Raw genomic sequence first — 27,803 nt, 5'->3', positions numbered from 1 at the left:
ATTGATTTGCAACTCATGCCCTGTATATTTTTCTTTCATTCACTGTACTACTGTTTCTTTTTTATATGTGCATTACCCAGCCCTCATGTAATGCCCCTTTTCCATTGGGCATTTGAGGTAAAATAAACGAATAAATAAACAAATAAATAACTAAGTCAATAAATAAATAAATAAATAAATAAATAAATAAATAAATAAATAAATAAATAAATAAATAAATAAATAACTGGCTAAATAAATAAACAAATAAATACGAGCTTGCCTTCTTCCACACTCCCGCCCCTGGCCCCCAAAAGGCTGTCAACTTACACGGCGCACTCTCTGCTCCACTGGTTTTCCCAGGGGGTGAGCGTGCTCTCCGCTGCACAGCGGGCTTCCGGAGCCCCCAACGACATCTGGGTTGGAAGATCTTCCTTGCCCGACGCTGCAGTGAGATGAGGCAAGGGGAATCCCAGTGAGACACTCGCCTTGAAATACACCAGGTCTTGGCAGCTTTCAGCAAAAGGTGAAAATTTGGAGTTCCCTACTCTCGAAAAATGGTAAGAACGTGCTGCCTATGCCACTAGTGGATTCATTCGCGTACAAGGGCAGACAAGAAACCATTGAACGCTCCTAAAAAGCGTGACTTGTCGCTCATCCATACCGCTGCCTGGCTGCCGAAACAGCAAGCCTCGGTTCACTGGCGATTGTAATTTGTAGAACACCACGTGCCTCCTCAACCACATCAGACAATTCGTTGTGAAATATGGAATCTCCTTCAAATTCTCTCCAGTAAATCCACGTCCAATTGCTGCTTCGCCCTGACTGAGGACAAGCAGATGTTTCACAATGCTCCACAAGTCAGAGTAGCTTGAATTGAACTTAAAGAGGTCCGGTTAGAATTCTTTCAGCCAATGGTTGTCTTGTCAGACTGTCAAAGTTCATGGTTCAGCTCGTGTACGAGCTGCGTGTACTCAGCCAACAGAGTGCCTCGAAGGTGATCACCACTTCTAGCCACACTGACGAGCGTGTCCAACACTTTTGTGAAAACAGGATGGTCTGGCTATGAACACATCTGTCTGGGATCCAGTAAAGAAAGGCCCATAAACAATTCAAGGGGCTTCTCTCTAGATCTTCGTATGTGGCATTGATCAAAGGTGTTTACATTCCACCCGGAACTAAAACACAATTTTTGCGAACTATGGTCGGGGGTGTAGAGATAGCAAAGGGGACCTACTCGGTGAGTTTGCAGAATGGAATAACCTACGCATAATGAATACCTTCTTCTCCAAATGGGAGAGCCGGAAGTGGACATGGAGAAGCCCGAATGGGGACTATAAAAATGAAATAGACTTGTTATTATGCGATAACCCTGGCGTCGTGAAGGATGTGGAAGAGCTCGGAAGAGTAAGGTGTAGTGGCCACCGTATGGTGAGATCTCGAATTAGGCTAGATTTGAGGAGGGAACGTAACAAGCCTGTACGAAAGAAGCCGAATAATGAGCTAACAGTAGGACGTAAAGTAGAAGAATTCAGGATCGCGCTGCAGAACCGATAGTTAGCTCTTACCGAGGAAGGAGAGTTTACAACACAGGAAGCCAGCGACAACCTTGCACGCATTGTCACGGAGTGTGCAGTAGAAGTCGGGGGCACTATGGACAGACAGGATACTGGTAAACTTTCACAGGAGACGAAAGATCTAATCAGGAAACGGCAAACCATGACAATCTCTACCGCAGCTGACAGAATAGAACTAGCGGAGCTCTCGAAGTTAATCAATAAGCGTAAGACAGCTGACATACGGAAGTATAATATGGAGAGGATCGAATACGCTGTAAAGAACGGTGGTAGCCTGAAAGCAGTGAAGAGGCGTCTTGGCGTGGGGAAAAATCAGATGTATGCAGTTAAAGACAAGCAAAGCAATGTCATCACAAATTGGGATAAAATAGTCACAGTAGCCGAGGAGTTCTATAGGGATCTTTACTGTAGCCGGGACGTCCAGGATAATGCCGAACGAGAAAGTAGTTCAGAGGAGATAGACATCCCACTAGTAACGGCAGAAGAAGTAAGGAAGGCTTTGAAAGAAATAAAAGGGGGCAACGCACCTGGTGAGGATATGCTAACAGCAGACCTCTTGAAGGATCGCGGAGAAATTGTACTTCAAAAACTGGGAAACCTGCATGCGCAATGCCTAATGACCGGAAGTGTACTGGAATCTTGGAAGAACGCGAACATTATCCTAATCCATAAGAAATGCGACATGAAGGACTTGAAAAATTACTGGCCGATCAGCTTACTGTCAGTCGTCTACAAGGAGCTTACCAAGGTAATCGGTAACATAATTTCTGAAACCTTAGATTTCAGTCAACCTAAAGAACAAGGAGGGTTCCATAAAGGCTATTCAACAATGGACCCTATTCGCACGATCAATCAGGTGATAGAGAAGTGCGCTGAGTATACTGAACCCGTATGTATAGCCTTCACAGATTATGAGAAAGCATTTGACTCGGCCGAAACCTTAGCAGTCATTCTGGTATTACAAAACCCGGGAGTAGGTGAGCATTATGTAAGAATACTAGAGGAGAGCTGTAAAATACCTATAAGGGAGGGCGTCAGACAAGGAGACACAATCTCTTCCATGTATTCACAGCATGTTTACAAGAAGTATTCAGAACAAACTCGGGTCCGGTGCTCAGCAGCTGAACGCCGTAGCCACTGAGCCACATCAGCGGGTCAAGACGGTCAAGGGCTTGTTAGAAATGCAAGGGTATTCAACGGCTTCAAGGACCTGTTTCAACGACCGTAGTTCTTGGTGTTGAGAGTTTCAGAGACCTTGAGGGATTTAAAAATACTGGCCACAGTTTGCTAGGCTCCAGAGTACGCATACGGGATTCAGAACAAGAGAACCGGTTTCTTGTGGTCGACCTCTCATACCAGTGCTTGAACTTTAATCAATGCAGTGCTTCTTACAAAGGGTGCAGGAAAATTCACCAAGCAAGCAGTGCGCATTGCAGTAGTCTAGGTTAGATTACAAAGTGTTGTCCAACACCCCACCACACCATCACAGGTAGCTACAACTATGCATGCGAGCCGCTTTGCTATAGTTTACGGGTGGGGGGGGGTGGTATACTGTAAAGTATGTGCCGGAGACGAGTGTTGGGCTTTGAGGCCTTGTTTATACTTGTATGTGCACACTTTTTGAGTAGACGGCAGCATGATGTCACAAAATAGAACGAAGTGTGCCATTAGGCTCGACGTTAGGAAACCCGAGCGTTGAGCCTAACTGCATTCCCTGTGACGTTGCACATCAAGCTGCAAGTACCGGTTCACGATGCTGGGCCTAACGTTGTACGACCGTCAAATACGTCTTTGCGGAAGCGGGAAATTACAGAGCCCTCTGGCACGGTGACGCTCGCAGACGCTAAAGGCAAGCGAGAGGAAGAGGAGGCACTCACACGAAGGGCTGAGAGCCATGGGATTCGCCGTGGCGGCGACCGACAGGTGCGCTGGCTCCGAGGGGAAGGAGAAGTGGTAGCAGGTGGCTCGGAGTGACTGCTCTCCTCCAAGCTCTGCGACACCTCCTGGCAGATGTCTTCGGTTTGAGAGCAGCCCTGGGAACAGGTAAAAAGTGCCTTTTGTAGCAAGCATGGCGCAGCCAGAAGGGCAGCAAGGAGCAGGTGTAACACCACTTCACAGCATTACGGTGCCTCTCTCGGTGCCAGCCCCTGCCTATTGGGTTTTATCGGCATTGTACCGAGGAGCAGAACCTACTCAACCATGAACGCCGTCCTTGCACTATATCTGGAGGCACACACTATGCGGAGTTATCCACCTTCGGCCGCAGCAAACACGCCGCTATCCCCGTTCAAAGGTCAAACCTGCCGCGCAGATTCTGGGAAATCAGATAAAAGGCCTTGCTTCGTGACCGGTAAACGGCAGTGTTCAACGGACTCGATGCGGCATTCTGTAAAACAAGGAGTTTGCCTCAATTTTTTCCATCGAACAGTGGTTGCGGTAAGTGCAAAGCGGAATATGGCTCGGTATTCACCCGTCCCAATTGGCGTATCCATTATCCCCGCCAACTTCTTGATCTCATCTGCCCATCTAACTTTCTGCCGCCCCCTGCAACGCTTGCCTTCTCTATGAATCCGTTGGTAGCAGAGTGGATCGCTAGAGAAAGCAAGCGTTGCAGGGGGCGGCAGAAAGTTAGATGGGCAGATGAGATCAAGAAGTTTGTGGGGATAAATTGGTCGCGTAAGCCCAAGACCTGGATAATTTGAGATTAATGGGAGAGGCCTTTGCCCTGCAGTGGGCATAGATAGGCTGGTGATGATGATGATTCGCCCGTCACGGGCTTTCGAAAATCGACGAACGTACGTGGAAACCAACGGAACGAGAGCGGAACCGATATTCTGCTCTTACCAAGGAAGCAGAGCTTACGACACAGGAAGCCAGCGACAATCTTACACGCATTATCACGGAGTGTGCAGTAGAAGTAGGGGGCACGATGGCTAGACAGGATGCTGGGAAACTTTCCCAGGAAACAAGAGATATAATTAGGAAACGGCAAACCATGAAAATCTCCACCACAGCTGACAGAATAGAACTAGCAGAGCTTTCGAAGTAATCAATAAGCATAAGACAGCTGACATACGAAAGTATAATATGGAGAGGGTCGAATATGCTGCAAAGAACGAAGGCAGCGTGAAAGCAGTGAAATAGTGTCTTGGCGTTGGGAAAAATCAGATGTATGCACTTAAAGGCAAACAAGACAGTGCCATCACAAATAGGGATAAAATAGTCACAGTAGCCCAGCAGTTACATAGAGATCTGTAGAGCAGCCGGGACATCCAGGATAATGTCGAAGGAAAACGTATTTGAGAGGAGAGAGACATTCCACCAGTAACGACAGTAGAAGTAAGGAAGGCTTTGAAAGAAATGAAAGGGGGCAAAGCACCTATTGAGGATCAGATAACAGCAGACCTCTTGAAGGATGGCGGGGAAATTGTACTCGAAAAAGTGGCAAACCTGTACAATGACCGTGATTGTGCCGGAATCTTTACAGGTATAATGACAGCGGCCTAATGACCGTTGGAAGAACGCGAACATCATCCTAATCCATAATAAAGTAGACATAAAGGACTTAAAAAATTAGAGGCCGATGAGCTTGCTGTCAGTCGTCTACAACGTACTTAACAAGGTAATCGCTAACGTAATTTCCACCACCTTAGATTTCCGTAAACCTAAAGAACAAGCCGGGTTTCCTAAAGGGTATTCAACAATGGACCGTATCCCCACGATCAGTGAGGTGATAGAGAAGTGAGCGGAGTATACTGAACCCCTATATACAGCCTTCATTCATTCATTCATTCATTCATCTTTATTAGATTATGAGAAAGCATTTGACTTGGTCGAAACCTGAGCAGTCATTCAGGCATTACGGAACCAGTGTGTAGATGAGCATTATGTATGAATACTGGAGGATATTTGCAATGGGTCCACAGCTACCTCATCATCCATAGGGAGAAGTAAAATACCTGTAAGGAAGGGCGTCAGACAAGGAGACAATCTCTCCAATGTTATTCACAGGATGTTTACAAGGAGTATTCAGAACATTGGATTGGGAACAAGTGGGAGAAAGGGTTAATGGAGAATACCCCAGTAACCTCAAATTTGCTGATGACGTTGCCTTGCTAAGTAACTCGGGGGACGAATTGCAAAACATGCTTTCCGCACCGGGCGAACAGAGTAGAACCGTGGGCCTGAAAATTAATAAGCAGAAAACTAAAGTAATGATCAATAACCTCGGGACAGCACAGCGGTTTGAGATAGGTGGCGAGGCAGTGAAAGTGGTAAGCGAATATATCTACTTAGGCCAAGTTGTGACCCCGGATCCCAACCATGAGGCACATATAACCCGAAAGATAAAAATCGAGTGGAGTGCATACGGCAGGCATTTTCAGATAATGAATGGCAGCGTAGACTGTCCCTGAAGCAGAAAGTGCATGACAGCTGCATTTTACCGGTACTCACCTACGCGGCAGAAACTTGGAGGCTCACTAAGAGGGTTCAACTTAAATTGCGGATGACTCAGCGGCAAAGGAACGGAAAATGATAGGTGTAACATTAAGGGACAAGAAGAGAGCGGAGTGGGTCAGGGAACAAACGTGTCTTAAGGACATATTAGTAGAAATTAAGAAGAAATGAAACTGCGCAGGGCATGTAATGCGAATGCAAGATAACCGTTGGTAATAAAGGGTAACAGAGTGGATCCCTAGAGAAGGCAAGCGCTGTAGGGGGCGGCAGAAAGTTAGATGGGCAGATGAGATTGAGAAGTTTACGGGTATAAATTGGTCGCAGTTTACACAGGACAGCGTTAATTGGAGATTAATGGGAGAGGTCTTTGCCCTGCAGGGGGCGTAGATAGGCTGGTGATAACGATGAAGCTAGAATCGTCAAAAATGGTCGAATAAATTGAAGCTCACCTCCAGTACACGATCACCGTTCATGCGAATAATAATAACCCAAGCAACGAAAGGATTTGGCCTACGCCGCGGTGACGTCTGAGGGCCACGACGAAAGGAATGACTAGTGTATAACAGAAGAGAACATTGTACGTGTCAATGGTCTTTGCTTTACAGTGCCGCCCAAAACGGTTTTTCACTGCTAGAGTCCGGCTACTTCCCTCTCCCCTGTGATTCTTTCTCAGTGTGGGGAGAAGCAAGGCCTAACCCCCACTCTGCTGAAGCTCCCACTTTGCACCAATAGTGCAAGCTGCACCATTTATGCCTGCTTCCGGTTTGAGACACTACAAAGTTTTGCTTCCCTTTGTTCAATTTCTAATGATTATGGCACAGCGTCCGGCAACGGCAAACAACACCAAATTCGACACATATAAATCGCCTGTGGCCGTATGGCTAAGCCAAAATCACTTGCATAGCCACTCATAGTTTTGATGAACCCGAAACTAAATTGCCTTGGTGAAACGGAAAATGCGATGTTTCAGCCAAGTTTGGCCGCACAGGGCATCATGGCGGTTATTTCTCGCGGATTCCTCCGGGCGCTGTCGCACAGGACGGCGTTGATAAACACGTTGGGGACAGCAGGGCTGATGTGGTGCAGGATGGCGCTGATAAACTAGTTTGGAGCTTCATGGCGCAAATATCGTAGCTGCTCGTCTGTTCGCCTTGCGGCCCGCCTCTCCTGCTGTCCGCTTGGCGCAGCTGGGATGGCGGAAGCGTCCCTTGCTGCGCAACCGGCTATCACTCCTGCGGTGGACTGACCTCAAAATTGACTCAAACAGTTAGCGCTGGTGGGAAGTGCTCTCCCTCAAAGGTAGACCATTGGACGGCAGCACGGCTCGGCCGCTCTTGGCCTTTGGTGCATTGGCCGTCGCTCCTTACGGCACGCACCCTGCCTATTTGCGCATGCCTCGACTGCATTAGTTCCTTGTCTAGACCGTCCGTTGTGTCTCCGGGTATTTTCCTCCTTTCGTCGACATGCGCCGTTAAGATCTTCGAACAAGCAGCAATGCCTCCCGATAGGCTGGATACCTGCAATGCATTGCGACCAACGTGAGCCCCCTTCTCTGACCTTGGCAAGTGTCACGTCAGCATACGATGCCGGGCTGGGCACACGCCGACTGGTGTTACTCCAGGGTAAGGTGCGTAGTGCAGTATTGTTTTTGTCGTCACAAACATTTGGGCTACAAAAGTTATCGCTCCCATTTGGAGTAGCAGACGTATACGCACCGCGAAAACCGTGGCTTGCGCGAACTTTTGCTGGGCAGTTTCTCCGCATTTCGGTGCTGTGCGAGAGTAATGAGAATAACAACAGCGCCTTATTAGAAAGTTTTAGCGTATTGTACGGAGGAGTACGTTAACAAAAAGCGTACATCATTTCCTTCCGTTCCTGCACTACGCATGCTCATGATAGAAATAGCCTAGGTTCTGTCCTTCCGTTCTTGTACTGCGCATGCTGATGATTGATTGTAGGGTTTAACGTGCCCACACAACGCAGGCGATGAGGCGCGCCGTAGTGGAGGGCTCCGGATTAATTTTGACCACCGGGGGAATCTTTAACGTGCGTCGAAATCTCGTACACACGGGCGTTCTTGCTTTTCGCCTCCATCAGAAAAGCAGCCATCGCGGCTGGGAATCGAACCCGCGACCTCGCGCTTAGCAGCAGAACGCCTTAGCCACTGAGCCACCCCGTGCACTGCGCATGCGTCATAGGCTACGTTATTATTGCGCGTAGCTTACGTTCGTGATACGTACGCTATTTCCGCAAAACAGCGAGCTTACGTTGTGGGGCTTGCGTGCCTCTCTCACTAGATCACGGAGAGCGAGACCCGCTGCAAATAGCAACACGGCGACAAAAGTGGCGAAAGCGCAGACCTTTCGATTTTCGCCAGGTGACGACGTGAATCTTTTGAGAGGAGTTTTAAGCACAAATCGTTTTAAGGCCCCATCGAAGTGGCAAACGATTTCCGCATGCATACAGGTGGCGTCAAAGAAACAGTTCTAGCTGTTACGACTGGTCAACCGCGGATCTGCGAAATGTAGAACGTGGATAATACAGTTAGACGGATTTCGCGATGCGCACGAATCTTCTGATGGATCGGCTTGGTGTCTAATGCTTTATGTACCCACCCGTGAAGCGCTTCCTCTTTGCTCTTGCAGATGGCGCCACCACAGTGAACGAACGTTTACGAAGCGCGGAAGATCCCTTTTACTAAAACTCCTTTCGCGTATCGCGCCGCTGCGTTCCGCTATTCGCTTACCTTATGTGTACGGTAACGCCCTTACGCTAAACTGCGGTAGGGTGGCGTAAGAGCAGGTAGCAAGCACACATGCCTGACCGCATTATTCTGCTACACAGAGGAAAGCAGCTTTATGACGGTAAGTAAATGAGCATGGGGCGTTTGGTGCATGAAGAGTGGTCTAGCGATGGAATGGCGAACTTTCGTAGTTCGTATATTTGGCGGACGACTCCCTGACAACGCTTGATGGCGCTACAGTCTTCCACGGTACCAATGTCAGACACCTGGAAATGACCCAGGATGTTGTGGTGTCACCTGGGTTCAGCCAGCCGTCTGGTGGCGCCGCCCGTGACGGGGATACAGAGTGGCGTGCCTGAATAACGGACTTGTTGTTGTGACGCTCACGGCTGCGGTGGTGCCTGTTCTGGCCCCGACGAACACAGCGTCAGGGTCAACCGAAACACAACATGGTGTCAGAAGTTGGCGAACAGACGCCTTCACTTATCCTTACCGCGGCAGAAGAAGAAATCATAGCCGACGAGCAACAGACTCCTGAATGAAAGTGGCTCGGGATTTCGCTTCGGCAACCCGACGCGTTCGACTTCACCAACGCTGCGTCTTGGCCAGCGTGTAAAAAACGTTACGAGGACTACGCGGCGGTCTTCGCAATATGCCACGCCTCTGTCGAAGTGCAAGTGCGCTCACTTTTACACTATATGGGCCCCGAAAGTCGTCGCCTGCTCGACACTTTCTGCGCACGAGCTGCTCTCCTACGAGACCGAGCACGCTAAGTACATGGATGTCACGGTATACAATTACGCGGCCCCTGTCAAGGTGGACCCCGGTGCTGAAGTTTCGGCAGTGCCAGCTGATTTCCCTGCAGTTCCCCTTCAGCTCGACAAAATGGACAGCGTGTTGACAGGTGCACGTTGGCAGCCGCTTCATGTACTGGGATCGTTCGTCGCCCAGCTCTTGTGGTGCAGTCTATGTGGTGCAGTCACTCACAACTACACTACTGGGTTTCCTCGCGCTGCAGGCACTAGAGGTCGTCAAATGTCTTGGTGACGTAGCGACCCCCGCTTCGAACCATTATGCGGAACTGTTTAAGGGCCTCGGCACGCTAAAAGATGACTACCAAATCAGACTCAAACCTGACGCCGTACCAGTTTCACTCAGTGCACCTAGACGCGTCCCTATCCAACTGGAAAGGGTGGTTTGAGAGGAACGTGACATAATGGAGGCTGAAGGAGGCATTCGTCGGATAGATGTGCCAACACCTTGGTGTGCGGGACTCGTAGCAGTTTCAAAAGCTTCAGGTGGTTACCGACTTTGCGTCGACCTGACTCGTCTGAATGTGGTTGTGCTTCGAGAACACCACATATTGCCCACTGTCGAGCAAGTGCTTGGTCTGATAGGCGACGCAAGTTTTTTCTATGCTAGACGCTACAGCCGGGTTTCACCAGGTAAAGCTTGCTCCTGAGTCTGAAGAGTTGACATTTGTAACGCCTTTTGGTCGATGCTGTTTTTGCCACCTGTCGTTCGGTCTAACATCGGCTCCAGAATATGTTCAGAAGCAGATGGCAAGGATCCTAGAGGGTCAAGAAAATGTCGCAAATATGATTGACGACATCCTTGTCTTCGGTCGCGACAAGAAAGAGCACAATGCCCGTTTGGAGCAAGTCCTTTGTCGTCTCTCCAAAGCCGGAGTAACTCTAAACTAAGACAAGTGCTGCTTCGGTGCGTCCGAAGTGCCTTTCCAAAGGGTGATTGTCTCAGCTAATGACATCAGACGAGATCCAGAAAAGTTCGAGGTTATCAAGAATGTTGAAGCACCCGAGGACATTGCCGAACTTCGCCCACTTCTCGGGATAGTTAACCACCTAGCAAGGTTCCTCCCTAACAGCGCAGAAATTACGACACCCCTGTGTGCTCTTTTGAGCAAGAAAACGGCCTGGTCCTGGCACCACGAACAAGAGTCAGCCTTCAGCAAGATCAAACAACTGCTGGTATCAGATAGGTGTATGGCTATGTATCACCCCTCCTACGCCACCTGGCAATGTACAGTGAAACCTCGATATATCAAACAGCGCGGTGCCCGCGAAATAGTTCGATATAACCAGAATTCGATATATAGAATTACGTACAAAACGCGTCATGAACTGGTACAAATCAATAAATGAACGAATTGTGCAGTAAATACTGACTTGGTGCTTCAAAGTATTTGTTCTTTTGGCTTAAAGTACTGCAGCAGGGTAGCCTGGCGTGTTATACACGACTTTCTCAACGTAGTTCAAACGTTGCACAAGCGACAGGCCGGTGCCTTCTATAGCGCTGCTGTAGCGGTGCGGTAGGGCCAAAACCGCTGAAGCCTCGGTCGAAGTCGGCAGCGGGGCACTATCAGCACTTGCGAGTACAACCTCCGCAGCGTCTTCGTTTGTGCGCTCAGTAGTAACCTAGCTCCGCTAGGATCTCCACATCCGTCAACTTCGCCGTCGTTCCGGTGCTGTCGTCACCGCCAACAAAGTCATCAATGCACATGCTTCGTGGCTCAGCACCAACAAAGCGCTCCAGCTGGCCCCAGGTTTCTTCAAGCTCGCATTCTTCTTTTGCACCGTCCAATTCTGCTTCGGTGCAACCGATGCGCCGCAGTCGGGAACGCCCATCGCGCCACCGCTATCCTCGAGGGTACGGCGGGATAGCTCGCCGCCTGTCAACAGAGCGCGAGCGGTCTGGGCAGTCTGGGGTGGCGGAGTTCGATATACCCATTTCATGTCCGTCGCAGTTCGAAATAAAAAATTAAAAATGCAGGTGATTTTCCGCGTGATATAGAAAGTGTTCGATATAGGCAATAATTCGATATTCCCGTGTTCGATATATCGAGGTTTGACTGTATCACCCCTCCTACACCACCACGATTTCGGCGGATGCCAGTTATTTCGGATTCGGAGCGGTCTGACTTCAAACGCAACATTAAGAAGAACGTCGACCGGTGGCTTTTGCTTCTCGCTTCATGACGGTCACGGAACAGAGGTATAGTCACACAGAGGAAGCTCTGGCGGCGACATGGGCAATCCGCAGGCTCGATGAGTTCGAACGTGATAAACTTTGCCATGGAAACGGATCATTAACCACTAGTCACTCTGGTTAGCAAAATAGAACTGAATATGCTCCCTCCTCGTGTTCAAAGACTGCGCCTCATGTTCATGCACTGCCAGTTCAGCATGCAGTATGTCCCAGGCAAACTACTAGTAACTGCCGATGCTCTCTCAAGGATACCATCGAAGGTTTCTGCTCCCCTTTACATGGTCGAGTTGTGCGCAACCGAAGCTGTGAGCAACGCATCCTCAAATTTGCTATTGCATCCGGACGACGTCAAGAGAGCCTGGCGAGTGCACATCTCTTATTTCTTTTGCCCAACGTGATTGGCCTCATAAGAAGCTGCCCTTACATTTGACGAGTAGGCTGCGGTAGCTGACGAGATCAGTCTGTGACGGGCTTCTGCTCAAAGGTGCATGCATCGTAGTTCCTATTTCCTTGAGAACAGTAGTCCTGCATGTGTTGCATGACGCCAATCAAGGTATAAACCGGTGGAAAGCGAAAGCTAGGGATTTGGTGTGGTGGCCGGGGATATTTAAAGACATTGAGTATGGCAGCCCGATGCGAACAGTGTGCATGGAGTCGTTTTAATCTAGCGGAGCTACTTATTTTCACACCCTTATCGAGCCCCCATGGGAGGTTCTGGCCATGGATTTCTTCCACAGCAAAAGACAAACGTTTTTGCTCGTCGTGAATTAATACTCCCGCTTCCCTCAGGTTATTACCTTACGGTCGTCTACAGCTTCTGCAGTCGTCGCAGTGCTCAAAAGCATATTTCCTCGACATGGTATCCCAGGAGTTGTGAGATATATAATGGGCCGCCATTTTCCTCCCATGAGCTCAAGAGGTTTTCCGACTCCTATGGTTTCACCCTTGTGACCAGCAGCCCCCATTTTCCTCTGTCAACCGGAGAGGCTGAAAGGATGGTCCGCACGGTGAAGGAACTGCTTGGCAAATCGAGTAACCCACATATAGCTTTACTCAGCTACAGAGATACCCTGGGAGTGAATGGTTTCAGCCCGGATCAACTCCTAATGGGGAGGCAACTCAACCCGCTTACCGAAGACGAAACAGTTGCTGCAACCGTCCTGACCTGCTAGAGACACAGTGGCCACAAGTAATGCGTCTTACAAGACGAAAAGTGAGTGCAACTTTAACTAGCACCATCAAGCTAGGCCGCTGCCTCTGCTGGAGACTGGAGAATGAGTGTGGGTTCGACCTGAAGGAGTTCGAGCTACAGTGTTAAGTGAGGGCAAACGACCTCGCTGTTATATTGTAGAGACTGATCAAGTTTCAGTCCTGCAGCGTAATCAGCGAAACCTGTCGGGACCCTGGAATTCCTACGGACACAACGCAGGGTGCGTCTTCTGAAAATCCGAAGGCGGACATACCGGACACTGCACCACACGTAGTACCAGACGTCGGCAGTGACCATCGCGACGATGGTGTTATGAGAACACGTAGTGGCCACCGTGTAGTTCCACCAGCCCGTCTGAACTTGTAAAGCTACACAAGTTCTTGAAGGAAGGAGGTGTTGTGGTGCCACCTGGGTTCAGCCAGCCGTCTGGTGGCGCCGCCCTTGACGTGGAGCGGAGAGGCGTGCCCGAATAAAGGACTAGTTGTTGTGACGCTGACGGCTACGATGGTGACTGCTTTTGCCCCGACGAACACAGCGCCAGGGTCAACCCAAACACAACACCAGAGAGCACGTGCGATGAGATGATTTTAATCAAGTGCAAAACCCAGCGAACACAAAAAGCGTTCACTTTCACCGCCCCATTGGGTGACAAAACAAAATGAGGTATCCTCAGGTCTTCGCACTTCCAGATACCCTTGCGTAAGTGATGAAGCCACGTGATCAAGAGCTTTAAGGGAGTGATAAAGGCACAAACTGAGAGCCTCACTAGATCGCTCTTCACGCATTGATTGGCACATACTCCTGGGTTTACTATCATAAAGCCTTTGGCTGTGCATTGAGCAGTTTGTCACATTGTGTTGTGCACCATACGCCTAAGCACAGCTACTACAGAGGCTGTTCCCTCCCACGGGCCAAGAGAGAGAGAGAGAGAGAGATGAAACGTTTATTATTAGGAAAAAAGCACGTGGCGCGATTGCCTTTAGGGGTGGTGCCCTCCTTCCAGGGCCCCAGACTCTTCTGCTCCTCTCCGGGCTCGAAGAATTAAGTCCTTCTGAATCCCAAAGTCGGAGCTGGCCAGAGCTGCCTCCCATAGCGCGACCGTATTTGTGGAATTGTTTCTTGAAGGCCAGATGATAGGGCAGGCCCATGTTGCGCGAAATAAGTTGGAAGGGTTTCCGCATTTATTGCATGCTTCTGTGTGTGTTTGAGGGAACATTTTGGATAGCCGGGATTTGTTAGGATAAGTGTTCGTCTGGATTTGCCTCAGCGTTTGAGCTTCTGCGCCTGAGAGGTTCTTGTCCGGGTTGGGGAAAAGGGCTCGTTCACCTCTTTGGATAGTGAGGCGTTCGCCAAAGCCACTTGGGAGGGGCTGCAGAAGGCTAGGACTGTTAGCAGCGCGGTTTGTAAGATCGCGCGCAGCCTGGTCGGCCCTCTCGTTTTACTCCAGCTCCTCGTGTCCCGGAGTCCAGACAATGCGGTGGAATTGATTCGACATTTTCGACTCTAATTTTTTAAGTCGCTTGTGAATTCTTCCATTTATAAGGTTTTGCGTGGCCTTTTTGGAATCTGTGACTATTTGGAGGCTTTGGTTCTTATGCTGCCAATACCTGATTGCCAGGAGGAGAGCACAAGTTTCGGCTTCGTCGGCAGTGGTATATTTTAACGTGAGGCAATCCTTGATGGCTCCTTCGTGATCAATTATAACTATGGAGGCATTTTTCCCGCTGTAGAAAGCAGCGTCGGTGTAGATGACATTTTTTTTTGTTTTCAAGTTGTTTCCGTAGGAAGGCTACTCGTGCTATTCTTCTCTCTTTGTGCAGGCAGGGGTCCATGTTTCGAGGTAGGGGGAGCACTTTCAGTCGTGTTCGTACTTCTCTGCTCATGTCCACTTTGTCAATAATCGAGTGTACGTCCGCGGGGGACCCCACTCTTTGCAGGATAGCCCTGCCAGCTTTTGTTTTTTCCAGGCGTTGTTTTTGCGAGATGAAAAGTGCCTCTCTGATTTCTTCAAAGGTGTTGGATACACCCAAGCTCATCAGCTTTTCATTTGATGTATAGTTTGGGAGACCGAGGGCTGCTTTGTAAGCCGTGCGGAGTATGACATTGGCTTGATCAGTCTCTTGTCTGTTAAGGCAGTGGTAAGGCAAGCTATATGCCAGGCGGCTGACTACCAAGGCCTGCATAATGCGCAGAGTTTCTTCTTCCTTGAGGCCGGCTCTGTTTTTAGTTATTCGTCTCACTATTCTTGCAATTTGCACAGTTGACTTCTTTATCCTTTCTATGGTGAAGTTTGCCTTGCCATTACTTTGTATAAACATCCCTTGGACTCGTATTTGATCTTTTTCGGGTATTGTGTAATCTCCAAGCTTAATGTTTATTGGCCCTGGGCTTACATAGCGGGTGCCGTGGATTCGGATAACTTCGGATTTTTCTGGTGCGCATTGTAACCCATTTTATGCAGCCAGGTTTTCCACCAAATTTGTAGCCTCTTGAAGTACCTCTTCTTTTGCAGCCAGTGATCCTTTAGTAGCCCAGATTGTTATATCGTCGGCGTAAAGGGTAAAGCCTATGTTGGGAATGGTTTGCAGTTTTTTTGCGATTTTGATCATGGTAATGTTAAAAAGCAGGGGAGAGATTACGGAGCCCTGCGGCGTCCCTTTGTTGGGCATAGGAAAGGGATTGGATCGAATGTCTCCTATTCCTATGGACGCGGTGCGATCCGATAGGAAGGCTTTTACATAATTGTATGCTCGCTCCCCACAGTGCAGTTCATTTAGTGCCTCCAAGATGGCCTGGTGTGAGACATGATCGAAGGCACCTTTCAGATCTAAGGCTAGAACGAGGTGTTCGCCTCCCTTGGGGATGTTTTGCAGCACTTCCTCTCGGAGTATTAGGAAGGCGTCTTGTGTGGACAGTCCAGTCCTAAAGCCCGGCATGCTAGGCGGTATCATGTCATTATCCTCTAGATAGTTGACTAGTCTGTTCGCGACGATCCTTTCAAACACCTTCCCCAAGCAGGACGTAAGGGATATGGGCCTGAGAGCATCAATTCCTGGTGGTTTTCCTTGTTTCGGAATTGTGACTACGTCCGAATGTTCCCATTCCGGCGGGACTTCGCCCTTTGTCCATAATTGCTCGTTGAGGTACTCAGTCAGCTCCTCCACCTGGCGATCGCCGAGATTTCGGATCATTGAGTTTGTTATGCCATCAAAACCTGGTGTCGTGTTCTTCTTCGCTGCTAACATTGCACTGTAGACCTCTTCCTTTGAGATTTCCTTATCTAGGAGCTCATTTGGTCTACCTTTGTACGCTCCGGTGAAAGGCATTGGGAGCTGTGTTCCAGTTAGTTTGTTTTTAAGTTCTTCGAGAAGGGCATCACTGCTGCCCTGAAAGGTATAAGCAATTCGTTTCAGTAGGTGATTGCTTGCGTTTTTTGTTGCGAGAGGGTCGAGCATACTTCGAAGCAGTGCCCAGGTTTTGGAGGTGCTCAAGGTGCCTTGCAGAGACTCGCAGAAATTATTCCAATTTTGTCTCGCTAAAACGTCTGCGTGTTCTCTCGCCTTTTTGGTGATTTCTGCGATTCGTTTTTTAAGCTTTCTGTTTTTTTTCTGCCTTTTCCACCGCCTTGTTAGGCCGTTTCTTGCCTCCCACAGATGGGCTAGATGGGAGTCGATGTTTGGAGTTTGTGTCGTTCTTTGTAGTGTTTGGGTAACGCTGAGGTATTTATTCTTGAGCTGAACGCACCAATCCTTGATATCCTTAATAGATGTGATTTTCGGTGAGCTGTCGGTATCGTTGGTTAGTTGTTCTCTGAATTTCTTCCAATCGGTGATCTTGACTACCCCCAAATTTCTCCTGAGTTTGGCTGTTGAGACTGAAATGCTGATAATGGCGTGGTCACTGCCCAAATTTTCTCCTAAGTTCGTCCATGTGGCGTCCTCGTCCGTCTTTACGAAAGTTAAGTCTGGGCATGTGTCACTGGCTCGTTCCCCGCCTGCTCTGGTAGGCTGATTGGGATCAGTGATGAAGGTTAAATTGCAGGCTTCGGCTGCAGAGATAACGCTCTCTCCCTTTTTCGTGTTGCGCTTATAGCCCCATTCTCTATGGGGGGCATTGAAATCGCCTGCAATGATGACCTGATTGCCCTTGGATTTTGTAATGGTTTCTCGGAAGAGCTTCTCGAAATTGTCGTCCCGACTGGATGGCGGACTGTAGATGTTAAGGACGAAGGTGCTTTTTCTCCCTCTTTTTGTCGGGATTAGCTCTACAAGAAGGGCATGTGACGAGGTCGTATCGAGCTTGTGTTCAATAGTTGTCACGTCTTTCTTGACCAAGGTGGCTATACGCGTCGCTTCATTTTCCTTTATGGTGTAGTATCCCTGTAACCTAGGGTTATTGCCAACTTCCTGTAGACAGATTATGTCTGGTTGGATGGGGGCTGCTTCAATGTATTTTTCTAAACTGTGTTGCTTGCGCTGTAGGCTTCGGCAATTCCATTGCCAGATTTCTAGTTTTGTGTTGGAAGTGGGTGCTCTATTATTCATCGTCAGTGGAGCTGAAGTCAGTGTCTTCTGCATTGGGGTCTATTACCTGCATTTTTTCGTTTCTTGGAAGCTCGGGCATTTCCAGTTTGCGCTTGCCGTCCAGATTTCTAGTTTTGGGTGAATCAATTTGTCTCTGAATGGTGTCGAAACGGCTGTTTATTATTTCTAACAATTGAGTTAAGAAAAGCCCTATACCGCTCGGATCTTTCAAAAGAACTTCTGGAACGGTAGGCTGAGGTAGTTGGGACTGATGCCTTGTGCACTCTCCTCGAGCGGGCAAACGTGTGATGAGTAGGAGGAAGATATTCTTCAGCAAGCGTGATACCGCAACTACGATGAAAGTACTTGTCTCAGCTGAACGGAACCGCTTCCGGGCTTTTTTTGCAGAGCAACATCATGCCTTTTGACATCACATAAGCCATAGCTCGAGATGAAGCTGCCAGAGCCACTGCTGCGCTGACTACAGATTTTACACCAACGACTACTTCACAATGCAGCGCTGATGAAGCCGCACGTCTCTCGGCCTGTCGTGGTAAGGGTTTGTGGTTGCGCCAAGGCAGATCGCTGCAAACAATGCAGCATCTGCTCTGGGTGCATGCACAGAAGGTGCGGTCTTCTGAGCATAAAACAGAGCACCTAAGCCGAGGATGAACGACCTTGAAGATACGTGGTCCACGGCCCTCGCTATCGGTGCAAAGCAAAGCGCTGGAAGTGGTGCTTAACTATCGAGACAGGACTAGCATCACTGGAAGGATTTGAAATTTGTAATCTTCATCGCAATGCTTCATCGCACTACACAGAAACCGATTGTTCCCATTATATTGCTTTCGCCAAATTTTATTTCTGTTTCTTGTGACCTGTTTACCTATTAGGCGCTTTCGCACCTCCTCCCTTCCAGCGAACACCTGCACCTCCAAATTGACGTATTGTATCAGCTAGGCTACTACCCACTGGGCACATCAAGCACCGTGCTGTGGTATTGTGGTGGCCTCAATAGTTCTGCCGCCATAACAGAAAAAAGATTCAGCCCCGCTCTAATACTGCTCTCTACTGAACAGCTAGAACACGACAATTTTGAGGGAATACAATAAAAGCTTTCAAAGCACTCAGGTTCTAATTAGTGCAAGTTGCCTAATTCCAGCCACTTTCACTGCCCAGATCTACAGCAAAGTTCGCGGTTATTCAACCTGCTACCTACGGCTGTTCACGCCAAGAGGCCTCGCTAGGTTGTACCTACTAGCTGTGACCACAACTTCAACCTTCGCGTTTCCTTTCGAAGGTGTAGCTAGTATAACCCCTCTTATCCACTTTTCCAACAAGCTTGCCAAGTCATGTTAAAGTGCAGTAAGAAGGTAATTCAAAATGCACGCCCTTTTAGCATTAGAAATCCCTCTGCGATGCCATCCCCCCAAACAATACTGCAGCCAAGTACAAACTGCGCAAACCTAACAAAACACAGCAGCAAGTTGCCTTCACGGTCCCATAAAAAAGAAGTAAAGGCGCCAATTTCAAGTGCCTTCCACGGTGCTTCAGTGTAATTCTTCCCTAAGCACATCTATTATGCAGAAGAGCCCCGGGCCAAAGCAGGTTAGCTGCGAACTACAGTCGGAACACGGGCGGAACGAACAAAAATCTCTACAGTAGCTGCTGAGGCAATTCGGAGATTGCTGTAAAGTAGAGGCCCTACAAGAACATCCCAAGTGGCCACAGTAAACGTCCTGAACGTCTTTGTGTAAACGGGGCTCGGGCAGCGCAATGGCGAGGTCCTCGCTCTGCCGTGCAAGTGCTCAGCACTCACCACAGTCTCCGACGGCCGTGACCTCCGGGGCGACTTTACAGGAGGCTCCAGCAACGGGATCCCTTCGCCGGGTTCGGCCAAACCTCCTGGCAGCGGGCGGCGCCTTTTGAGGGCCTGGCGTGGGGACTCCGAAGCCAAATCGGAGACGCCGGTCGAAGACGCAGCCGCCCCTGCGCACACACAGGAAACGAAGGGGATGCCCGTTTGGACTGCGGGGCAGTCTTTCAAGGGGCAAGTGGGTCCAATTTGAGAGAAGGATCGTTTGGGAACTCAGCTTCATTACAGCCACGACAGACGCCATTTTTAACCTAGGACAGAAAACAGATAACAAGAATTTACAATTTCACAGCAGTGAAATAAGTGCAGGAGTGATGTAGTGTGGGCCGCTACTAAGGATATCCCTGTGCTAACTGCAAATTCACACCCAAGTTGTCCGATCAAATGCAACTGGAGGTCCCATTTTAGTCGAGCTTCTTGGGGGGGGGGGGGGGTGCTTAGGTGAGCGGAGGCATAACGCACAAACAAGATCCTGTGACATTATGGCTTCACGTGCATGCTTCAGTTTTGCCAAGCATCTTGCGTAGATGTAAGTTCACATTACAACTGAGATTCCTTTGAATGAACCAAGTCTGTACTTATGGCCCCTGTAAAAGAACACTTAATAGTTTTTAACATCTCATTTGTGGTTGAATTTTTGAAGTTGAATCGATAACATGACTGCTTAGAGGAAGGTCATCTGTAGTCGAGGGCTGACTCACTACTTTTCTAAACCAAGTTACGATGCACTACGGCCGTGCAACTGGCTGAGGCAAAGAAAATCAAACACCAATTGAGCACCAATTCCAAGTTTCGTAACGCGAGCTATATGCACTTGCAATGTATTTCATATTGTTGTAGTTCACCAGTAAGAATGACGGTGTAGGCAACGCGCGCTCTGAGCAAACACCCGATTATATACGCACTGCTCGCCAAACTACCGCACATTAACACTGCGAAACCCTCATCGTACAGATTTTCTGACAACACAAACTTACTAGAATAACCAACACTGCCACTTATGTGAGCCCGTTTGTAGTCTCAGCCGATACTCCACGACACAATTACTCTACACTGTAACAAGATATGGCACATACAAATGGGATCAGAAGTAACTGCAGTGGTGGCCCTACTGAACCCTTTGGGAAGGCAGTAACCAAGCACGTTTGGACATGACTTTCTGCCAGCTAGAGCTACTGTTCGATTGCATCATTTGGATGCTGCCACGGGGAGTCAAAACTGTTTTCGTACCTGCCTCCAACACATGAAACAAGCGATGAAGAGGGAGAATTGAAGAAGGCGCTTGAGTAAAGTTTCTGGGTGAGTGAAGCCCCTTGAGGCGCAACTGCCCCACAGTCCTCATTTCATGCTACTAAATACAAAGGTGCAGCATTGTCTACCCTTTTAGCACATAAATTGAAAACAGATACGCGACCAAGTTCCAAATGGTTTTCTGATAGAGGCCAAAAGCAAAAACGCCCGTGTGTACGAGATTTCGGCGCACGTTAAAGATCCCCAGGTGGTCAAAATTAATCCGGAGCCCTCCACCACGGCGCGCCTCATCGCCTTCGTTGCGTCCGCGCGTTAAACCCCACAATCAATCAATCAAGTTCCAAATGGTATTTCAAGAGCTCATACACTTGACATCTACCTGATGTGCAGGGCTGAGCGACGTTCCTGTAGCCCATCTCCATGCAGGCTACTAAAATCCTTTAAAGGGTTTACACACGCAAACATGAGAAGAAACAAACAACAAAACACGTCTGTCTGGTCTGTTTCTTGTTGCACCCGTAAACGATGTGCACCAGGGCCTTACGAAGTCACCAATGAAATGCTGTTTAATTTGCCTGCAGAACGCAAAAACGATCTCCTCCGGTATTACAACCACATTTGGGAGACTGGTGCCATTCCTTCTTCGTGGAAACTCGCCCGTGTGGTGCCGGTGGCGGTGTCTTCATACCAGTCTGTTTCCTCACATCCTGTGTGGCGAATGATGAAGAAATTGGCTTGTGCAAGACTAACCTGGGGACTAGATCATTATAAAAAACTAGTATACAGCATGACTGGGTTTCGACGAAGCTTAAGTGCCAAGGATAGTGCTCTGGACTTTATCTGCCATGTCGAATATAACCGAGTGCATGAACTGTCAACGATAGCTCTGTTTTTGGACGTTTCGAAGGCTTATGGCTGTGTCCTGCGACAAGCAGTAGTAAACAGACCACATGCAGTGGGGTTCTCAGGAAACCTTCTTCGCTTCGTTCACGGCTTGTTCAGACTGGTACATGCAAGTACGGTTGGCGAGTGTGCTGAGCGAAAAAAAGAAGCGTCTCAAGGGGGGTACTACAGGGTAGTGTTTTTTATCCTATTCGTTTCAACGTGGCTATGGCTGGGCTGCCTGCAGCACTAAAAGAAGTTCGACAACGAGCTCATGTATCCGGTGCGCTGACGATGTTTGCATCTGGTTGTCCGGATATCAACATAAGTGACTGGCAGTGATGGCTTAACGAGTGTTCACACCATGCAGAAATATTTTCCCTCCGTCGGACTGAGGCTCTCGCCCTAGAAGTGCTTTATTGTTCGTTCCCTGGGAACCGGCGGCGACCTACCCGTGATAATTTAACGTTGCCAAGCCTGCCTATCCGCCAAGCGACTCACGTGCGGTTCCTTGGTGTCACCCTGGACAGCAAACTATTGACGACGGACAGTCGAGATGACTATTTCGGCTCTGCTTCTCCGTGTGAACATTTTGAGGAGGATTGCTGGAGCTAAGTGGGGGAAGCACCCGGCGTCCATGATTAAGCTGCAATGAGCCCGAATTTTGAGTCGCAGTCTTTACCGCTTGCCTTTGATCTCCGCTTCAGAATCCCAGTATGAGCGCCTCGAGGCGTTGCATAGGAAAAGGCTGAGGACAGCAATTGGAGTTCCTCAGGGAGTGGCAAACGAGAAGGTCATACGGGAGAGTCAGTCTGCTACACTCCGCGTGATGGGATCACAAAGGTTACTGACGCAGGTAATGCGTCTAGGGGAAAGCAGTGCTGGAAGAGCAATGATAAGGGTGCTTCAAACAAGGATGGCCTTTCATGCGTACACTGCTCTTACACTCTGAGAATATTGTGCCGTCAGTGGCCAGGGAAACATTCCATCTCAATGCCGACATGGTCTTACGATAGCCTTGAGTGTCACCTGCGTGTTCCTCAAATGAGAGTCATGCAAAAAAAGCCAGTGGAAGCAGCCAGATTTTTGGTTGAGGAACATTTGAAGAACTCTTATCCCAATCACCTTCAAATTTTTTCGGTTGGCTCAGTCAATGCGGACAGAGGAGTAAGTGCAGCGGCGTATGTCATTGGCCACGTTTCCCGGGCGGCATGCCTGGATCATGTGGTGTCCTCCACCGAATCCGAGTGCATTGCCATCGTGGCTGCGTTGAGGAAACTTAAGTCTGCTAGGCCGCAGGAAGTTGTAATACTGACTGATTCAAAAGCAGCACTAGAACTTTTTCAGAGTGGGATCCGCACGAAAATGCTCCGTCAGTGTTCCTTGCGGTTTGCGGAAGAATTCAGCAGCAAGGGTTTTAATTTGCCGTTTCAATGGACTCCACTCCTTGTCGCATCAAGGGCAATGAGACCGCTGATCAGACAGCACGAAATGCGCTGAAATTTGTACCGACTGTAAATTCCGCCGATCACTGGAACAAATTCAGGCGAACAGTCGTCGGACATTTCAGGTTTCTTGGAGATCCCTATCATCAGCCTTGCGTCACAAAGGGACTTACGAAATCGGCGGGAACATTGCTTTACCGCATACGAACGGGCTCAGCGAAGACCACAGCTTGGCTATTCAAGGTGGGCCTCGTGCGATCGCCTCTGTGTTCGTCGTGTGTAGTTGTAGGGGATGTTCACTATGTAATGTGTTGTCCAGAGCATGATTTAGAGTGGACTGCAATGCTTTCAGCGATTCAAAAGTTGGCAGCCCCTCACAACACTCTAGACCACATTGTCTTCCTGAGGGGACATTAAATGCTGCGCAGAGGCGTGTCGCGCCTTCTACTGAGCCTCTTTCAGGAGACTGAACTTGCAAAATCATGGTGAAAGGATCCCAACATTGACTAATTAGGAGCAGGTTCGGCGGAGCATTTGCCGGCATATCCAGCCAGGCTAACCCAGGCTGATACTACACAACAACCACCACCACCACCGTAAACCCTCGCCCCTAGTTGCCCCTGCTGAAACTCAGTGTTGTAACGCAGAGTTTGCAACATTTTGAGCTGCACATTTGGACGTGGAAAGAAATGCCCAGCCCAGCAAACAAGAAAGGAGAGCCAATCTCACAACGTGTACTCGGCTCCAGTACAAGAAACACAGCGTACAGTAACGCAGGCGCACGCCGAGCCGATTCGCAATGAGAGTGGCCGCAATAGGCCAAACAACTATCTCGCAAAAAGGATATTATTAATTCTGGCGAGGCAGGCTGGCACGCGATGTGGGACAGAACACAGGAGAGCACTCGGCCACAATGCAAGCACTGGGGGGACAGCCAAAACACTGGTTCGAGAGGGAGCAGAGACAATTCAATTTCACAATTCGAGTTGTCTGCTCGTGCCACTGTGGATGTACCAACCAGTGCTCTCCAGTGGTCAGGATTCAGCACAAGTTGCTGTGCGAAGAGGGGCCAGCGATACCCACCTTGCTTCTTAGGCCTCTGTCTCAACGCAAGGATGCCGTCTGCTGGCCAAGTGGGCTGCTTCTTGGCCGTGCTGGGGGTGCGTTGTATTCTGGGCCGGTGGCTGAATGCCGCGTGGTACAAGGAAGGACTGCAGGAAGAGACAACAGGGCAAATTGTGTGGCTCCTTTCGCCCACTAGGCCACCACGGCAAGCGGAAAGGAAACAAGCATTACAAGTCGCATTGGCACTACTAGCGGGAGCATTTGCAGGAGTCTCCTCTTGATGGAGACGCGAGGGAAACGGGAAAAAGTTCCCGTTTTTCTAGCATATTCGCTCCGATTAAATCAATCATTATTCACTAGGCCTCAAAAGGAGAAATCGCTATTTGTTCAGCCTTAGAGATGAAGGCAGCGGAACAGAAGTTGCGAGTAGCGCAGATTACCTCTGTCCTTGGAGGGTGTCAGGTGGCGGCCGAGTTTCAGGTTGGACGACGTTAATCTCCATGTTCAGGACTTTGGACAGCAGGGCCGAAGCATCCTGGTCCACCCCTGAAACACCCAAAGGTGCAAACGCACAATACAGTGCAACGCGACGAGTACAGTACAGTACAGTACCATTCACGCGGTGCTGCGTGCTAGCAATGTCTGCCCCTTAGCCTCGGCATTTTAAACTCCTCCAGTTAAACATGTTGCGGCGTTAGGGAGACTCAAGGAACCGCAATGTTTCTGCCAATTTCACTTCAACTGCACTACGCAAACCACTGCACTGAGGTACCTTTTCTGTTGCTGCAAAATGCGCCCCGTGATTATGATTCAATGCATTCTTGCAAGCAGAGAAAAGAAGACGAAAATAAGGGCGGGAAGGAAAGTTAATATCTGTGCTCCAACTGTAGAAGGCGAAGTCCTAAAAATGCCAGTGCTGGATCGAAATGAAGGGCCAGGTAACCTTCAATATCCTAGGAATGCTGCAGCGCAGCTCAAACAAGTAAAGACAATACTCAGACTCATCAAGCGGAGTGAGCTAGCCACTACCAAGTGTCTCAGCGTCAAAAAGGGTCGCCTAGGATAAGGATAGAGCACACTAAAAAACCTATACGTTGTCCAGTTGCCGAAGGGGGAAGCCCGAGGAAAACATACTTGCAGGCAGACCGTGCTACGGCTACCTCTTCCAGTGTAAGCGGTCGCCGCATTCGCCGCCGTTTTGTTGTTCAACTTACCTGGAGGACTAGCAGCTTCTTCGTACTGTCATTCAGCAGTTTGCTTTTTCTACTACGCAAGCAAGTGCCACACGCTGACGGAGTGGTTATTTCACTCCGCTGCCGTACGGTTGCAGCAATATAGAAGAGCCTAATTCCTTCCTCCTTGCTCAGAAAACAAGACCACCGTTGACTGAATCAAGCTGTTCTAGGCAAAGACAGCGGCTGAATGGATGGTGCAACTGGCCGACATAATGCGCAAGCGTACAAACCAGCAGCGGAAGAGGCGAAAGCAGCCAAGCCAATTGAGGCACTTACAACGGCTCAGCCGTTGAGGAGCTTCTCAAAAGGGCCTCTGCTCCAGGCATTCCAAGGCATCCACCACGCCACCCGAGATGACGCCTGCCCCCTGGTTTAATGTCCCCCCAATAGCGATGCAAAATATGCTGCTTTACTGCACGACTCGCGTATCCTGGATTGTTCACTGCTGAACATGTTGCTACCTTCATAAATACCAGACCTCCCAAAGTACAGACTAGAGACTATCTAGAACGTCTATAAGGAAGCCCATGACGACAGATGACCTCACTAACAGTGCCACGCTACTGCTGAACAACTAGTGCCACTGCCAGCAGTAAGGACGTAGTGAAACGTATAAAACAGTGTGTGGAAGGCTGCTGGCTCTGACAGTACTGGTTTTATTTTCTTGTCAGAAAGGCGTAATTTCGTCAGCCAATTAGGCAAGTTGGACAGACCATGTCATGCGACAGTTTTTTTTCATTTCCCTCCCTACGTAACAAGTTCGACGAAAATTTCTTTTAAAACTTACATCAGAATACGGAAGTTTTAAAAAGATGTGTGTGTTGAAAAGAACCCTTCTGGAGCACAGTCTTCCCTGCCAATTCGCTGGCAACTACACATTCGTGCACATTAGGGTAAACGGAGGATCGTTTGAGCAGATGGTTGGCCTGTTCAATCTCTACGAGGAGGTCCATATTAATCAGGAAACGAGTGCATGTACACACAACTGTGGTGGTTTGCGCAGCGGCCTCGTTGTGCCTTGTATTATAGAAGAACTGGGGCTGTAGGCTACACAGCCACCCTAGGGGCTCTTCATCCTTAAAGGGACACTGAAGTGATATGTAAACATTGCGGGATTACTAGCGCAAATTGTAGTCCGGAGTCCCCAGGCCATGTTTCGACCACTCTAGGCGCGTTTACGCGATTTTATTTAGTAGAAAAACTAATTCGAAAATGCTGTCCTCCTCTCTTTACGCTCGCCCATTTTCTGTGGCGTTTTCGTGTGACGTCAGGGGGGGATAAGCTGGCAATTGGCTGCGCCACGGCTGCGCTACTGCACGGCTCCCCGGCCGACAGAGACAGAGTCAGTCGGCCCAGCGTTTCGTCCGCCGGCCGCCGGCGGGTCGTCGCAATCAAGGAGGTTAAAAAAATTGCTTGGTCGCAATTCGTTCGCTTAGTTGAAACGAAGCCAGGACACGTTTGTGAATGGAAGAATGTGCCTTTCTTTACGTGGTTTGTTGTACACTGTATCTAGCTCCAAGTCAAGGTCGCTTCACACAAGCGCTCGACGCTTCGCTGACTGGTACGCCAGTAGGAAAATATAAGGCCTCTTGAAGGCGGGAGAAGAGTCAGCGAAGTCAATATAGGTACTAAGGAAATAAAATCAACTGATATTTTTACCGTACAGCGTAAAACTAGGGCGCGGGAAGCACTTTTTTGCGCTGGGCGAACAAGCACAGCGGTCAGCAGCACGACTACGCATCTGCGAACGCTTTTCCGTCTACGAAATGCAATTCCTAGACGTGAGCTACTGTGGAAACTCGGGCGACGCTTACTGCACGATCGCAGTACAACAAATAGTCACCTAAGCTACTTGAAATGCCAAAACTAAATAAAAGTGTAAACCGGTTGTACAATATATACCTTATATTAGTAAGTCCTCTGCGTCCCGCTCCGTGGCTCAGTGGTCTGGGGCGCCGGGTGTGTCGCCGCAAATGTTTTGCAAGTCACGAGTTCGAATCCCCGCGGGTACGTGCTTTTTTTTTGTAAGTTAACTTTTTTGTTTTCCGCCAATGTTTTCTATATCGAGTTCACCTTTTTTTGGGCCGCAACGTTCATGGCTACACGAACTAGTTCACAAAACGCGCGCAGGCTGGCACTGGCGCGCTAGCGAGTTCTCGTTGGCGTGCTGTTGCCATAAGCGCCGACTGCTTGCAGGCAGTGGGCACAGGCCAGAATGAACAGACCCTTGGCCTGGTGCGAACACGCTTTTTACGATACAGGCATGAGGGAGGCAAGCTCCAAATATGGGGGAAAAGCGCATGACATTTGGGCGTTTGCGGGTCCCCGGAGGGCGTTCATGCACTGCGTAGGTCTCGGCTAGTGAATGCTACGACTACAAGCCGTCCTGGGAGGCTTATCTTGTGCATTTTACAGCCGACAACATGGCAGAAGCGCGGTACGATGATTACTGAGATATTGAGAATGCCCATCCAACAACGCCATTGGTTATGTTTTACAGAACCGAAACCGAAACCGAAACTGGTGTGATTGCTAACCTTGGGCATCGTCCAA

General features: G+C 49.1%; 1 protein-coding gene across 1 annotated transcript in view; it reads right to left on the bottom strand.

The window, feature by feature from the left end:
- LOC144163713 (uncharacterized) overlaps positions 1–25,703 on the bottom strand; it is a 37,032-nt gene extending 11,329 nt beyond the window's left edge. The window contains exons 1-5 of the mRNA XM_077694465.1: positions 25,664–25,703; positions 24,456–24,561; positions 19,316–19,485; positions 3,434–3,589; positions 310–424 (exon numbers count right to left, since the gene is read on the bottom strand). Coding sequence (XP_077550591.1) covers positions 310–424; positions 3,434–3,589; positions 19,316–19,485; positions 24,456–24,561; positions 25,664–25,703 — 587 coding nt within the window. The remainder of the gene's footprint in view (positions 1–309; positions 425–3,433; positions 3,590–19,315; positions 19,486–24,455; positions 24,562–25,663) is intronic.
- Between the last annotated feature and the right edge of the window lie 2,100 nt (positions 25,704–27,803).

The sequence above is a fragment of the Haemaphysalis longicornis genome, unplaced genomic scaffold (genome assembly GCF_048455015.1).
Source record: "Haemaphysalis longicornis isolate Haplotype H1 unplaced genomic scaffold, Haemaphysalis longicornis Haplotype H1 scaffold_13, whole genome shotgun sequence".
NCBI lineage: Eukaryota > Metazoa > Arthropoda > Arachnida > Ixodida > Ixodidae > Haemaphysalis > Haemaphysalis longicornis.
The sequence above is the reverse complement of the archived record's forward strand: the minus strand, read 5'-3'. Positions and strand labels throughout refer to the sequence as shown.